This window comes from Erigeron canadensis, chromosome 3 (genome assembly GCF_010389155.1).
Source record: "Erigeron canadensis isolate Cc75 chromosome 3, C_canadensis_v1, whole genome shotgun sequence".
NCBI lineage: Eukaryota > Viridiplantae > Streptophyta > Magnoliopsida > Asterales > Asteraceae > Erigeron > Erigeron canadensis.
In genome coordinates this window covers 39,741,064-39,758,629 of record NC_057763.1, presented here as the reverse complement: position 1 = coordinate 39,758,629, position 17,566 = coordinate 39,741,064, and the positions used below count along the sequence as shown (strand labels likewise).

At 33.5% G+C, this 17,566-nt stretch overlaps 1 protein-coding gene across 1 annotated transcript; it reads right to left on the bottom strand.

The window, feature by feature from the left end:
* Positions 1–6,965: 6,965 nt before the first annotated feature.
* On the bottom strand, positions 6,966–13,162 carry LOC122593485 (BRCT domain-containing protein At4g02110). Its single transcript, XM_043765903.1, has 10 exons — positions 12,983–13,162; positions 12,747–12,836; positions 12,373–12,477; positions 12,123–12,224; positions 11,937–12,021; positions 11,697–11,766; positions 11,492–11,536; positions 8,575–11,223; positions 8,148–8,364; positions 6,966–7,664 (listed from the first exon to the last, which is right to left on the bottom strand). The coding sequence occupies exons 1-10, from the start codon at positions 13,079–13,081 to the stop codon at positions 7,113–7,115; spliced, it is 4,014 nt and encodes a 1,337-aa protein (XP_043621838.1). The 5' UTR covers positions 13,082–13,162; the 3' UTR covers positions 6,966–7,112.
* Between the last annotated feature and the right edge of the window lie 4,404 nt (positions 13,163–17,566).

Genomic DNA, 17,566 nt, shown 5'->3' with positions numbered 1-17,566 from the left:
AACCCAAACCTTGAATCGTATTTGTCCCTCCTTCTAGCTATGTACACCCCCGTAATTTCTCCAAAATCTTTCAAGCATGAAGAAAGATCCCAAGGTCTACACCCATCGGGGATGCTAGAGACAAAGAATTTAGTTATCCTTGTTGAAGATCCACCACCTTTCCTTTTTTGTGTTTTTTTGTTGGAAACCTCTTCCCATTCCCCCTATTTTCTCTCCGGACTTCTCTCTCACACACACATAGTTTTCTTTTTCTCTTTTTCTTGAACCATATAATTTGTTACTTTGGGCTTTTTTGGGACTATACACGTTGTGTTTACTCAAGTAAAAATACTTAAAAAAAAAAAAGAAAGAAAGAATGTGTGGATCACTTGCTTGCAACAGAAGATCTAGCTTACGTTGTCTTAACCGGATTTGCGCTATAGAGCCTCTCACCCTTAATACCTAGTAGGAGGAGAAACTCCTAATTAAACCGCCCGAAAGTGATCTTGGTTCAATGCATGACTTTATTTGTGAAATTCCTTTAAATGTCTTTCCTATATTTTGAACTCGAGACCTCCAGCATGTAAAGCTGATACTCAACTACTGAACTATAATGGAAAATACTTTTATTTTCAAATTACTTTGAATAAAAAGGTACTCGAACTATGTTTTATGTAGTTAATTATCTTCAAATAAAAAGTAGAGTAAATCATTTAATTCATAAATTTCAACTATAAACAAATCATGTACTTGTAAAGAAGATCTAGTATAATATCATATCCATATATCTCAATTTCAGCAAACTTCACAACCGTATGCATGTATGAATGTTGGTTATTAGAGCATCTCCAATGAAGTTTTTTATTAAGCTTTTTGTAAAACTTTTTATTATTTCATCAAGCTTTTTGATAACTTTTTTATCATTGGAGTGAAAAACTTTCTTCAAATAGCTTGAAGAATTTCAAGTCTTTGAAAGAATTTTACATACTCTCTCTTCTTTGTTTCATAATTAAAAAGCATTTAAATGACTTTTTTTTAGGTTTAACCATTGAAGCAATAGGTTGATGAAAAACTTTTTTTTAAAAAGCTTTTAGTCAATAACTTGACTATTGGAGGTGCTCTTAGTTATGGATGAAAGTCATTGTTGTTGTAGAATCATATATAATATTAAAATGTGATCTAATTATCTTTTATTTAGTACTTTGAAAGAAAGAGAGTGCAATGTAAACGTAGCTACCATTTTTGAATTGTATTTGTTGTATGTATAATTGTATATTTGTTTGTATATGTATACAAAAGTATTTGAGTTGTCAGCAAATGGGAATGGATGGGTCAAAGTAAAAGTACATAGCCATTGGATTCCCCCCTTATGATCCTTCTCCCTAAAATATTGATGGTTTCCCTCTCTTTTCAAATCGTATTCAGTTTATACACCCAATGCATGATAAGTTTTCTGACGGATCAATTATTTTATCTTTGTGTATTTTATTTGGACATTTGCAAGGGATTTTTTTTTAACATTATTTGCAAGGGATTTGATATGGAAACGAATAATGCACATCACAAAGACACAAACACAGGATTAGAGCTAGCAGGGGTACTGGGGGTGCTTAATTCACGTCAACTATTCATGTTTTTGATTGCAAGACTAGTTCATAGCCAACTAATATAAAAGTTTTTTTGAAGCAAGTCACCCCCAATTTATAAATGTTTGATTTCTAGCTGTGTCTGTTCAAGTAAAACCTTTATATTTGGTTCATAAAAGTAAACCATCGTAATAAAACTTTATTTTTCTAACATTTTATTAAATTGTTATGTCTTTCACATTATATTGTATACAACGATCGGGAAAGAAATACGGTTGAACCTCCTTCAACGTGAAATCCTGTTTCCGTTTCTGCACAAACAACATTTGGGTCCAAGTGTTAAAATCTCGTGTGTCAACCGTATTGTGCCCCTAAAGTCGTCCCAATTGAAGGGTGGAAATAGGTGCTATCATTATAAAATAGAAGTACGTGTAAAGAATAGTAACTTTGTTTTAGATTTTTTTATTTTTCGTTGAAGCCGACATATCCATAGTTTTTTTGTTTTGTTTTGTTTTATGTTTTTTTTTTTTTTTTGACATATCCATTGTATTACTCAATTTATTGTATAGGATACGAAGTTACAATGCACATATCAATTTTTCTTATGTATCATTACTCTGAGTTGGGCTTTAAATTTTGTGACGGTTTTATGGCTTTCTTTGTCTTACCCAACTTTTATATGTAAAACAAATGTGAAAAGAAAATAAAATTTTTAAGTTTGTAAACTAATTGTATGTATTTTAGCGTCTAGGACTTGCTAATGTGTTATATCAATGAACCTCTCTGCTTTTTATATTAAAAAATAAAAATAAAAAAAATACTCTGGGGTACGTAGTTTGTAAACTATTATGGAGAATTCCCCAAAATGATATGTAAGGTACATTTGGGTACTTCCAATGTAGGTCATAAACAATACTTTGAGTCTTAGACCTAGCTGCTAGTGTTTTTTTTTTTTTTATTTTAAACCTAGCTGCTAGTAGTGATACTAAAAAACTTCCACCAACAGTTTAAGAGTTTTATTCCATCGAATATCAAACGAATGTTTTTACATGAATACGATAAAGTTAGAGCCCAAAAAAGTCTTTGAAGACAAAGAATAAGTTTGAAATGCAAGTGTGAACACACAAGTATATATTATATTACTATATTAAATTAAATAAAGAAAATTCTAATGTAATACTCGTAATAATTAAATAATGTCAGCTGCGAGAAGATATTGGCGGAGGAAAAGTGGAAAACCTGCCTTGTTATACTCGTAATATATATATATATCCTGATTATATTTCAAGATTTGTACAAATTGTAAAAATTCTCTACTAATGCCAAAAACACACGTAACTCAGCTAGTTAAGCAACTGTGGTAAAACAAAGTTTATTAATCATTTATGCTTCAAAGATTTAGTTAACCAGAAGATACAACATGGATGAGAGAATCGTTTATTCGTATGTATAATTTGTTGTCGAGAAATTATAATATCGCTCTAGTGTTTCAAGTTTGTCTATGTATTTCACTATTTCGATATAGTGTTGGGATCTTCGAAATTATTTGAATTTTAGGCGTTTAGGCCGTTGTTTTTCTTAAATGTCCGTTGTGAATGATTATTTTGTAGATTTAGGAGGATAAAAGAATAATCAATCAAAATAAAGACGAAAAAGAAAGGCACGAGCATATGATACTCCTGGCAATGTGCCCAAAAACTGAAGGTGAAAAAAAAAAAGCACAAGCATTTTAATATTGCTTGTGACAGAAGAAAAGGGAATTTTGCGAGGTTGCTCACGTGGGTATCCATCCACTTTCTTTCCGATATTATTGTACTCTAAAATCATATTATACTTGGGTGCATGTGACAATAATTTTCTAAAAATATTGAAAACTAGCTTTCAAATTCAACATTTCAAAATAATTCATTACCTATTTTCAATGAGTTAACTAAAAACACAAGAAAGAAAACTACTATACTTAATTTTGACTCTTGCTGGTTCTTGGTATTGTTATTTGATATTTATCAAATGTCTTGGATTATTGATATTTCAACAATGTTATATGTCAAGAAAGTTCCATTCAAAATGACTATATTAATAAAGAAAATATCAAACTTTTATATTGTTTCCTTTCTCCGTTCACAACTTAGATGATATGGATTGTAAACTCTTATTATCTTTATATATACTAAAAAACTATGTAAATGTATAAGTACTTTATGCGTAAAATGTATAGGCTTTTTAAAACACGTACTAATTTTAATCAAATTTTATTTTAACCCCTTAAATTTAAAACCAAATTTCATTTTAACCTCCTAAAATTTTTATTTTTTAACTTTTACTTCACATCAAAGTTTCGCTTTCATTTTCGTGACACTAAACTTTTAAATTATCATGTTTCCATCAAACAACTTTCACACAGTTACGGTTTTACTTTTAAACATATGATTACATTATTTTTATTGTATTGTTACATGTTTAGTTATTTTTTTTAATGAAAGTCTTCATCTTTCAACTTGTATCCTATATCAAAAGTTTTGTTTTCATTATTATTTACACTAAACTTTTGGGTTCCTAAGTTTCATCATACAATTTGTACACAGTTATGGTTTTATTTGTAAAGATTTAATTTTTTATTATTTTTTCTTCCATATTTATGCACACATATATAACGTTTTTAATATATAATAATTTTCATCATGCTTACGTCTTACATTCATGAAACATTTAAACATTAATATAGTTATTATTTGTGTTCTTATACGACTTATTATTCTTTTACAATATTCATAATGTTATTGCTAGATAGTTGTAATTTTTAAAGTTTAGGTTCGAATATTTGACATAAATCTGACAAAACTTTATTGTATACCCTCCGCTTCCTTAGGGTTCTCACTTTCTCACTCAACTTACTCAGACGCTCGCCAAAAACGTACCCCGCGACAACGCGCGGGGTCAACAACTAGTAAGGTACTAAATGCAATTGAGTGAGACAAAACCATCAAAAATTGACTAAAAAGTAGTATCTCTGTTATGCCCCATAAGAACTTCCTTAGATATCGGTCATGGAGTGGGATAATATCGTCTAACTTAATCACACAAATTTTGTTATTCGGCTCGATCGTCTAGACTTGTTAATAGAACGACATGTATATGTCCCTGTCATGTCGGTCTTGATATAAAATTATACTTCGTTGTATATTTATCAAAACCAATTAAAATAAATCGATAAAAACAGTTATAGCAACTTTCTGTTTCCTTAAGATCGTTAAATGCTAATTTTCATGCATGTCATATAGTTAAGTCGTTCCACTATCAGGTCTTTGTCTTGTTAACAAATATACTTCTAACTTTGTGTTGCGTTATTCATTCGGTTATGAATTAATTAACTAGATGTCTCAAATGAAACTAAGACATCTTTGATAATGATACAATACGTTCTGAAATTTATTTGTAGAAGATAGGTGACAAGTAAAAAATATATTGGGTATATATATATGTTCAGATTACGACTATAACTCATTTGATTATTTTTGGATATCAATCTTTAGACCAAGTTCGATTCATAAAACAAGTCTAAGCATACCATACAACAGATTATGTTTAGGGGAAAGGTTATGTAAAGCATGCAATACCTATTTTAGGTAAAGCAGGGAGATTATATAAAATTCAAGGAAGGTTATGTAAAATTCAAGGGGAATTATGTATGTTTATTAAATTCAAAAGTTTAATTTGTAATTTTTTTAAAGTAGCAGTAACTTTTTTTAAAGTAACAATACCTAAACTTATGTTTATGATATAATTGAATAATAAACTTGACCTCGTCAATTTTAACATTTGGTATGTGAAAGCTAATAGTATAAAAACATTGAATTTGAATATATTGTCAGACTTCGATCTAGCAAACTAAAATTAATATTAAAATATTTACTTGAGATAAAAACTAAAAAGTTCCACTGCCTCTGTGCCTTGGTACGGTTTACTTTTTTTTTTTGTTTCTCGAAAGGAAGAGGTAAAATTTAATAAAAAAAAATGGAGACTGAGTGTGATGATTCGAAAATTGAGGGGTTAAAAATGTAAAAAAAGATAAAAAGCACGTGATGTTTGAATGTTGGAAACATCGGAAAGAGGTGAAGTCGTGGCCAGATATGATGATGTCAGTCCTACCCATGTGGTCCAATCATCGTCTTCCTTTTCCTCTTTTCTTTGTTTATTTACTACTCGTAATATTTATCTATAGATATATTTGTATTACATGTCATAGAATCATAGATTCATATCAAACTTTTGCGTAATTTTACCAGAGTACTAACCACTTATTTGGTTAACGATCACAAAACTTATGACAAAACAAATATTCTCTTATAAAACTTGGTCCGCCTGTAGTATCATTAAATTAAGCAAAGCCATCACTAACTGACTCCTAACAAGGACTTTCTTATCGAATGATATGTTTGAGATTGCATGTGCTGCTGACAATTTCTTGTTATTCACTATGGTTGGCCTTCAATAACGTGTCCGATTCGAGAAGTTCTAGGTCCTACCCCAAGGATTCGTTTAAGTTAAGTGTAAGATAGTATGCCGTTAAAAAAAAGTGTTCAATTCCTGCTTTCCATTATAGTTAATTGTAGTAAAAAATATTCGGTTTTTTAATTTGATAGTTCAATAAAATAAACAAAGACATCAAAGTACTTCTATTCTTTAGCACAATGAATACAATTGGGCATCATCAAATTTGTGTTACCCATACCAAAAATAATCATCACTGGCAACTTGTATTTTTTATGACGAAATTTCGTACATGAAAATCATGAATGCTCACCTTGTTTTTTCTTTCACAAGAATGGGAATTTTATAATTGTTTGTTGGTGTTTTAGTACAAAAGTCTATTCACAATATCTCATCCACAATGAATACATTCACGCACGTAAGCAATAAACAGAATAAAAATGTATTTGAAAAGACAAACAGAAACCTTTATCTTTGGGCCGGGACCAGTAGGCCTGATATATATGACAATTAATCAATTATGAATCATCATAACCAGTACCCTTCAGCCTCTAAAGCCCATGAACCTGAATGATTGGCTTGCCATAAGCACACATATTTGTCCACCTCAAGCATTACTAGTTCTCCACAACCGAACCATAACTAACCAAATATACTTGATGGCTGTTTTGGTTAGTTGGTTCAACTATCCCTGTCTAAAGCTAACATTCCTAATCTTTTACAATACAAAAAGATGTTCAAACAAGAAATTAATAGTAATAACTAATAACTACCCAAAACATTTTAGCCAGGTTCACAATCCTGTTTAGGACTACACAGATACTTGAGTCCAAAATCCGGCTCATAATGTTGATTTCAAGGTTGTGATATATAAGGCGTTTAGAAGAGAAACACATCTCAAACAACAAGTATTAAATTAGACATGCAAATTCACATTTATTTGGGATTCCAATAAGAGCATAACTTGCTAACAAAATTTGTACAAATTCACACCAATATACATATATTATTTTGTACTACAAAACCACTATGTAAATATTGAATAAAATGACTAAACTACTTGCCTTTTCTTTTGCTGCTTTTCTTACTATTACTAGTAGCCTTGCTGTTCTTGGGCTTGCTACACTTTGGACAAAACCAATCTTCTTCAGGAATATCGTCAAGTGGCGGATCACAACAATCAATGTGGGTACCAGCACCACAGCCAGTTGTGCCGCTTTCATTCCCACATATCAGCATTTCTTCACCTCTATCACGTGATCCACACACCTCACATGCCACATCATTGCTATCTGGAGTTCCGGGCTCAGTAGTTACTTCGTTTAACCGGTTCAGTAAATTGTTATATGATCTCTGGGCCCAAACATTTGTATCATAAAGGACATGTTTTTCAAGGGGATATCCAGGTTTGCATACGTATTCCACCAGATAATCAGCTGAGATGCATGGTATCTCATGGTTTAAGAATTCCTGAACCCATATGTCGACACGTGGCATGCCCGGACTAACTACCGCAAAGTCAACACCAGTATTCAAGAAGCGTGTGTAAGGCGGAGAGGTTGCTAATATAGTCCCATCTCCAGCCTTCACCACGCGCTTAAGTGTATCCTGAAACGTAAAACGATATCAGGAATAAAGAGATGGGCAAAATGAACCCATAATGTTTGGTTAAAGGCAGCACGATAGGAGCTTGAAGCTTGTCGTTTTTCCGCACAGATCTAGCCCGACCAGGTTGTGTAGAGTCGGCCCACAAAACACTTGCGCCGAATTTTCAATATATTTTCAGATACTTATAAATAATTGATTATAAGTGCAAAAAATCAATACAATAATAGTCCGATTGTTGAATAAAACAGCTTAGCAAGTGGTTTGCGGTAGGAATTAACTGTAACTGGTTTGAACCATCTGACCTATTTAGCTAAATAACTTCACTTGGCACATAGTTGAGCTAATTATACATGACCATAACCAACCTATCGATAAGTAAATGGGTCAAAAATTGGAAACCCTGTGTGTTCTGGGTTACTCTACATACATGTTGATAGACATAAGCAAAATCATAGACGATAGAACAAAGAAAAAAGATCATACCAAAGGAGGGGCAATGCACTCCCCATAGATGACGATACGCATCCCATAAAAGGCACCATGGCCTGTGCTCTCCTTCAAAAGCCGCCACTTCCTTGGAGCCTCCAAGTTAATTTGACCATCTTCACTTAGACCATTCTTGTACCATTCATATGGCTCCTCTTTTAGAAATTTTCCTGCCTGGTTACTTGCAGATAAGTAATCGATCTTCAGTATCCAGCTGCAAATTTTCAAGTTCAAATATGTGAATTGTGCGAGATACGAATAAACATAAGCTTCATATGAAAAAGCTTGAATGCAAAATTACATAAACATCTAGATGAGGCAATTCAGCATACTATAAGACACATGCTCAGTGTATTGTATAAATGAAATTTTCCCAATATTACATGGACCAACAAAATCAGCAGTCAACAAAAAAGACCTTTACCTTCCAGATGCAGCAGCAGCAAAGAACTTCTCGACTCTGCGTATGGGATCGGGGACAATGAAATGAGTTGCCTGATACGACCATTGGTGAGACACTCTGCACACTCTTCCTTTCAAGTTCCGTATGATCTGCTGGAACTCCCTTCTTTGCAACTTATGTCCAGTTAAAATAAACCACATAGGTTCTACTTTGATAGCATCGGACTTCACCTTTGTTGGTTTGGGATTGATATTCTCAATGACATGGTTGTCATGAGTGCTTTGTTCATCAACAGGAAGTTGCATATTTTCCTTCTGTTCTTCCACATCACAGCCACTAGAAGTTGGTTTTCTTTTCTTAACTACTTTTGTATTGGTTACCTCTTTTACAGAAAGAACAGCATCTTTCCCAGGTTTACTCAAACGGCGTTTACTTTTCTTACTTCCCAGCGAGTTAACAACATTCTCTGTCTCATCTTTTTCATCATTCTTATGATCAAGGTCACTACATATGCCTTCTCTACTCTTCAATTCTGTAGAGTTCTTAACATAATTCCTTGTTTCTTCTCTTATTACCGGTTCCTCATTATTGAGACACGCAAGTTCCTTCTTGTTGCCAGCTTTCTTATCAGTCGACTGTTTAACAGATAGAGCAGCAGCATCCTTGGTTTTACTTAGGGGATTCTTACTTGGCCCGGATTCCTTTTTGTTCAACACAATTTCTGTATAATCTTCTTCATCATCCTTATCCTCAGGATTAATACCAACACCTTCTGCTCTCTCCACTCCCATAACGTTCTTAACAGATTCCTTTTTGTTCAACACAGTCTCTGTATAATCGACTTCATCATTGATATGCTCAGGGTTAATACCAACACCTTCTGCTCTCTCCACTTCCATAACGTTCGCCAGATCATTTACGTTACTCTCCGGTTGCCCGGCTGCTGCTTCCCTAATTTCTGGTTTCTCAACTTTATTGTCACTGGCAAGTTGCTTCTTTTTTGCAGCTTTATTATTAGTCAACCCGTTGACTGAAAGAGTGGTACTCCTACCTTTTTTCTTACCTTTAGATGTATTTACACTCACAAGATTTACAGCATCATCAGATTTCTCCATTGGAACTTTATGCTTAACGGACATTACATTCCCACATTCAGTTATGACATCTTTGTCAATACTTTGATCTACATCACTACGATCCCCTTCTGCTTTCTCTTCCGTCACGGCAACAGTGTTTTCTGGTACACCAACTTTGCTCGCCTCTTCGGTCTCTTCTGGTGGCTCGGTTTCATCATCCATGTTTACAAATATCTTACCAGACCCATTCACAGCTTTTATGCCATCATTCACAACCATCTTTACCTCTGTACCTGATTTGTCCTCTGGGGTGACTTTATCAAGAGCCTGACACTCAAAAGAACTATCATCGTCAGCAAGCTTCGTAACATCAATCATAACCGTTGTTGCATTGTTTACTGGCTCGTTGTTTTTCAAATATATAGAACCTTTCTTATTCACGGTCTTCTTTTTACCAAGATCTTGATTAGGGGCCGAAAACTTCTTGCCAGCTGACTTCCTTTTAATAAGTTTTGAATTTGATCCAGCACTAGTACTGGATTTCTGAAGATCAGAACTACCTGCAGAAGTATATGATTTCTCGAATTCTTGTATCACATTTTCAACCATATCCAAATCTCTGTCGTCAAAATTTGCAGCTAAATTGCTTTCCCTGTGATCTTTTTGTGGTCTTTGTGCTACAATGAAGTCTTCATCGTGACCGCTATCTGGCGTGGAAGTTGTGGAGACAAGCACATTCACAGTCTTACCCTTAGACCTTGGAGACTTCCTTACAGGAAATTTGGATGGAGATTTTTGTGCAGGGCTAATAGCAGCTCCAGAATTTGTATAAAGAATGTCGGTCCCAGGTGACCGATGATTACTCAGTTCAGCAGGAGGGGTTTTATTCAACTCCTGAAACGCAGTTTTCGCATGTCGACTTACTTTAGGCGATGCCTCCTCATTGTGACTCATCCTTAGTAACTTGGAACTTCCAGAAGGTATGTCCATCTTCCTCTTCCCAAAAGGTGAACCCTTCTGCTCACTTTCAGAACATAAAGGACCCTTTTGTTCATCATTTGCTTTTTCTAGCAATGAAGTTGACATATCAAAGGCATCACGGAAATTAAGCTTACTCGGTCTTTTGGCACTGCTGGTGTTGCTTGTATTTGTGTCTCTTGTAGGTGGTGTGGTTCTCATAGGGACTTTGCTAGCATAAGCTGCAGATATGACATGTTTTCCCTTAATTATTGGAGATTTGTTGTCCGGTGCAAAGGCGGCAATGACACTGTTTGCCGAGCCTGCAGCACCAATAGTCCCTTTGTATTGATAATATGGCTCACAGATAGCCCCAAAATTATTTTCATTGCTACCTTTGACCTGGTGGGTATTAGGAAATTGATCAGGCATGGTTTTCATTGTCACTGACACCATGTCTTCAGCATTACCCATGCCTTTGGAAGCACTAATGTTTGATACAGATTTTGGAGTTTCCTGCTTAAACAACAGAGAACGCTGGGGAGTCCCAAATATTCCATTATTTTGTTCTCTATTAACACCTTCCATTTCCTCTTCGGAATCTTTGGCTTCAGCCTCCGTCTCCAACTCATAACCACTGCAGTTAAATGACATAATGTTTTAATAAATAGCTACAAAGATGCATTTCTAAATGAAATGTGCACAATACTATTGGAAGATTCACAGGTCATTCATGTAGAACAACAAGTAATGACCAGTTTAAAAACTAATAATGTGACTATAAAGCAACCATAAAGAATAGTATACAGAATGAGCTCCAGGAAAAACCAGTGAAGTTACATCTACTATCTTACATACAAACGATGGGGAAAAAAAAAACTAGATAAGGGAAGTTACAGTCTCACCTCTTACTATAATCTGCCTCGGGTAAAATCTCCCATGCTTTTAAACTGAAAATGAATGGCGGGCCAAGTTAATAAAGGTAAGGAATTTATAAAGAGTAGGAATAAAAAAACAAAGAGCAAATAATTCATATGTTAATAATCAAAACACCGTCTCATGTAAAGCTACCCCTTAAAACATAAAAAAGTAGGCAAACAAGATGCATACCAGTCTTCTAACCATCCATGGTTGACAAGCTTAATTCTCTTCACTTTCTTTGCAAGCAGATACTTCTCACCTATCAGAGGTATCATTATAGAGACAAGCACATAACTAAGATGTCCAATTTATAATTGACCAGTTAAAAAATTGCAAAGCTCGTCCAAAAATTACACAGATGCATACTATAATCAAATTATATGAATCTAACTACATAATAATTCAAAACATAAAAGTAATATAGCACACCTTCAAATTTATAGCATATGAGATGAGTGACCTTGGTTGCTATAAGTGGTTTTGAAAATTGTGCACCCATCCGTTCAACCATGATCTGAAATATAAAGCATAATAGAACATTCACTATATATGACCATTTATCTTGTTTGATAAAAATGTTTGCAAGTATAAATGGCAGATTGAAAATAAGCAAACCATAATATCTTCCCGATCATCGCGTTGATATCCTGTTAAACACATAACTAGTGACTTTGCACCTGGAATGCCGTTTAAATCTCTAACTGGTCTGTACATTATCTGTTAGAGATGCAATTGAAAAACATCATAACCAACTATATACTCGTAGGCTGTACAATTTAACACAATTTCAAAACAGAGAACAATCACAGCAAAAGTAGGCAGTTTTACGTTATAACAACACTAAGAACAAACAATGTGTACTTACCGAAGTTACATCCAGGAGAAATCCGTGATCTAAGCAGACATCAACCCATAAAGCAAGAACTACTATCTTTCCATCTCGTCTAGCAGCAACACATATAGGATCATCCTACAGACAAGACGCCCAATTATATTCAAATACGATCATTACAGTAAAATAATATATAAAAATACACGCGTACGTATACAAGTACCAACACCCAGCCGGAATAAAGGAAACAAGTAAACCGCATTTTACGCTTTCTTTTCAAAACCAAATAATAATTCACACAATTGTTGTCCCTAATGAAACTCAAACTATTCCCGTCTCGAATTCGACTAGGTTAAGGTAAATCTAGATTTACTAGAAGGTAAAAAAAATAAAAATTGAAGACTTACATAAATAGCTTTATCGACAATAACATGAGTACAAGTTGGACCATATTGACCGGCATCAACACCACCCCCATTTACAAGCTTCCGTGAAACCTGTAATGATATTATTACATTATATTAAGCTAAACACATGTTAATTTTTTCGTATTAATTAAAACCCTAAGTACCAGGGAATTACACTCAACAATATCAATATCTGTTCAAATGTGTATGTATATATATGTGTAAGTGTATAGTACCTCAGATTTATTGATAGGATCGAATCCGAGAAGAAAGAAACGGATACCAGCGAAGAGTTGAGATTGGCGGTTAAACGGCGACGTTTGGTTATAATCCATCAGTAGTCTTTCCGTCACTTATGAACGACGTCGTATTTTGATATAAATAAGATTGACGGTGGCTATGAAAATCAGCGATTTATTTAGGAGTGAGAGAGAGAGAGCGTAAAAACAATATATACATAGATAGATACAGTAACATAAATAAAATATTCATGGAAAGCTTGTTGTGGAAGGATGGAGGAGATTGGAATGAATGACGGCCAGGGGTATATTTGGAATCTCATTGTTTAATTCTTTTGCGAGGAGTATTTTTTATTTCATTTTGATTTTGAATTTGAATACAGCGGGGGAAACCAAGAAAAAATTTTGTGAAAATCCCGCCGCCGCTTGAAAACCCAATATCATCCCACGTCATACTACTCCGAGTACCTTATGATATTCTTGGACCAATTAGCCCTTTGTGTTTTCAATTAGCCCCAACACTTTGGGCTGCTGTTTTCATGTACGGCCCGGGCACTTTGTGAACTTAATAGGCTACATTATACTCGTATTTATTTTAAGAAAATCCTAATGTTAAATTGTTAAGTTGGTTGTGAATTGATGTAATTACCATACGATCCCATTCAAATAACACGATTATGCATCATTTTATTGATTTATATAATAATTTGTTACAAAATTCATACCTTGTTGTATATAAATCAAACTTTATTTATTGTTAAATATATATGGGTGAATCGAATATGCAGGTGACTGCAAAGTTTATCGATGCAGTCACACACACACATATCATATAGATGATGAAAATTGATTAATCCTCCTAAACATTAGCTAAAAACCTAATTAAAATTTTAAGAATGTGACAAGTGGATTCCAATTCTCTTTCCTGATCTCTCCTCTTAAATTTTCACATGTCACCAACCAATAAATAGAAAGATTTTTAGGCTAATAAATTAGAAGAATTAATCATTCCCCATAGATGATTGAAAAATTACAAAAATACCCTCCTGAATTTTAAGGTAACTTCATCCAAAAATGATGCAATTAACTACATCCAAGCTAAGCCCAATATATATTTGCTCATTGTAAAATGACTTATGAAATATATTAACGGTTTTCATAACTAAAGTACTCAGGCTGAGTCAGAAAAAAAATGTCGTTGACTTCCAGCGAATTAAAAAATATAAACAAGTTTTTATATAAATGATAATTAAGGTTATTATATACATAAAAAAAATCACAATATTCATTAGTTAAAGGAAATCAAATACGTATTTATAAGCACATTATACATCAAATTCGAATATAATATATATATATATAGAAACATTTTATAAATTTATCGAAAATGTGCCAAAACATGGAATCGGGTTTTACAATTTCTCTAGACCTCCTCTGTTATTTTTTTTTCTTTTCATTCTTTTATTAATTGACAATTAACATTATAAAATAAATATTCACTAGGTACATATTATCTATCACACGACCTAGTTCTTCACTTATGTGGCACTCGTAGAGTTCTAGCTTTTACAAGACAATTAACTTTATAAAATAAGTATTCACTGTGTACACATTATTTATTACACGACTTAGTTCTTCGCCCGTGTGGCACTCGTAGAGTCAACTTTTACAAAGATGTTTGATAAGTTTTATAAGGGGGAGGGAGTCGAAAGGGGGATGGCAGCGAGATGGAGGCGAGTTGGCGAGGGTTTCGCGAGATCCGGGCGCCACCTGAGTGAGTTCGCCGCGAGCTGGAGGTTGCGAGCTTGGAGCTCGCAGGAGGTTGAAGAAGGGCAGCATCATCAGGGACTAAAGGTGCCACAATTGGAAAGTTAAAGTGACCGTTGGGGGGGACTAAAGGTGGAAGAAAGAAAAAGCCAGGGACCAAGGGTGTCAAGTAGGTAAAAGTTTTTTTTTTTTTTTTCTAATATATATTACCCATTTAAACTTCCAAAAACACAACACACACTCTATATAAATTCCTAAAATGACATTTTATTTATTAAAAGAGTACATTACAACATAATTAAAACTAATTTAAAAGTACATAACATTACAACATATTAAACACTCATTTTTTTTATCGTAAACTGCTTCGGCATTGAACGCGCTTACCGTGGATTAGGAAAAATGTCAATCAAAGATGATGACGATGAAGAGTAATTATGTTTTTTTTAAGTTATGCATTGTGCGTTTTTATTTCGTACGTGTGTATTATTTACTTTTAAAATGTAATGTGTTTTAAGTGTTATGTAATGTATTTTGTTATTAATAAAAGATATAAATTAAAAAAGGGTTAGTTATGTAAAGTTTATAATGTTAAGGATAAATTATTAAAATGTGAAGAAAAGGTTGGGAGTTTTGGTTGTCAATAAAAAAAGGTTGAAAAAAGGTTGAAGGGTTGAAATGAAGTGGAGTAATTTGATTGGATAGTTGAAGAGAGATGAAAAGGCTGGGGACTTCAGCTCCTCCCCCTAAGATTAAAAGAAGATTTAGGAGCACTTGTAAAAGAGAGTTGGTCTCTTACCAATTGTCATTTCCGTTTAAAACGTTTTTCCATATGATTGAGGTTTACTAGTGTCGTTCTATCTTATATTCATTAGGGGAGTGACTCTAACTCCCAACCATTATAGCTCAAAAAGAATATATTTGTGGTATGTTTTACACTTTGATTATTTGGAGAATTTTGATAAAACTGTCTAAGATAGAATAAAACCAACACATTTAGTATATCTTTGAATGGATTGGTGTTTTTAGAATTGGTCCATAAAAATTATCTTCTATTTTTTTCAAACATTTCATCGGTATGCGACATGAAGGAAACCTCACCGTATAATGTTGAAGCCTTGCATGTATCCTAGACAACGAGATGTTGACCATGAGCCGTTATAAGTATTCGGAGGAAAAAACCTCAAGACTTGTCATCCCTAAAGATCAAACTCAAGACCTTAGATAACACCTGGGATGTCTCTGACCAGTTGATGAGTCATCATTGGCAATTATCTTCTATTTATTAATGTACATAAAAGATAGTTATCATAAAGGTATTCCAAGTAGCTTATCTAGAAAAACTTGAAACTTTGAGGATAAATCAGCTAAACTAAACGTCATAAAACATTTTAGCCTCAAAATCGTGACTTTAAAGGAGATATAAATATACATAGTTAATGTCTTGATCACATGAATCTAAAAGTTATCTAAAAGACTAAAAGTCAATTACTAACCTTGGTTATATACATTCTCGAAGTTTCTTCTCCAAATGCGTCCATTTTTGACTCAGGGACAACTATTGGTACCTTCATATTTATACCCCATCACAGAGTTTGCATATCATTTTAATACATGTATTATCCAATCTATGACATTTACGGTTCCAAAATAAATTTGATCATAGCAATTGCAACTTTTTCGACTTATGCATGTCATTTACATCTACCATGTATAACAATAGTCTTTAACTTACAAAATGATTATAATACATATATTTAAACATATATTTCATGCCATTTTAATGCCCGATTAATGTTGTGACTTTTAAAATGTTCTTCATCAATATTGATAATGACTATACCATAGCCCGTAGACACTTTGATGGCGAAATAAAGAATAAAGCTATCATTTGGTGACATTCACTAAATTTATCAGATTAATAAACTTTGTAAATCCAATTCGATTTGCTATGAAAGAAATTCAGACCAGCACTTTTCTTTGGTTTACGAACTAATGAATGTCTTTCAGTTTTGATTGAAAATAATGGAGTAACTTTAATTTGTAACTCTTTCAGTGATCAATAAATCAAATGGTTAAAATCAAATACAAATATTCTTGTTTCAAAAAAATCAACAAAATAGCTAATAGTATATGTTTGAATTGTCAATATGATAATTTGAACTACGAATCCTGCTCACTTGCTAGCGCAGTGGTTGGACACCCCGGATGTTGTAGCACGGGTCACACGTTCGAATCCCATCTTGAGCGTTATTACTAGCTAATATTATTGGCGAGCGAGTTGAATTTATCGGGTGGATCGGGCGAAAAGAGGGGATCGGGTAGGCCCACCGTATTCAGTCCGGATACATGTGGTCTGGCTCTTCGTTTGTTTAAAAAAAAAATACACTTTGAACAACATTGTCTAAATAATTTCAATTTTTTTGAAATATCACCAAAAGGTTTGAGTTTTGGTTCGGGTTGGTAAGCTTGTACTTAAGTATTATCCGATAGACACCCCTATCACAACATACAAAAGTTTATAAGTGAGTTCACATGGCCTAAAAGTTATTTAATTTATTTTCAATATCGGTAACATATACTCGATGTAAGTTTAACAGGTTTGACAAAAATCATATATTCATTCTTACATTATAACCATTATGACCGGAAGTCTTTCTACAAATAGTCTTTATCTTAAAATGAAAATTAAGGTTAAGACTCTATTAATCTCATCTTTTCGTAACCCGTTTTATGTTGGAATCGGATACACGGACCGCCAAGAGCTTATCAAAGAAAGTAGATGGTAATTAATGAACATTATAAAACTAGAAT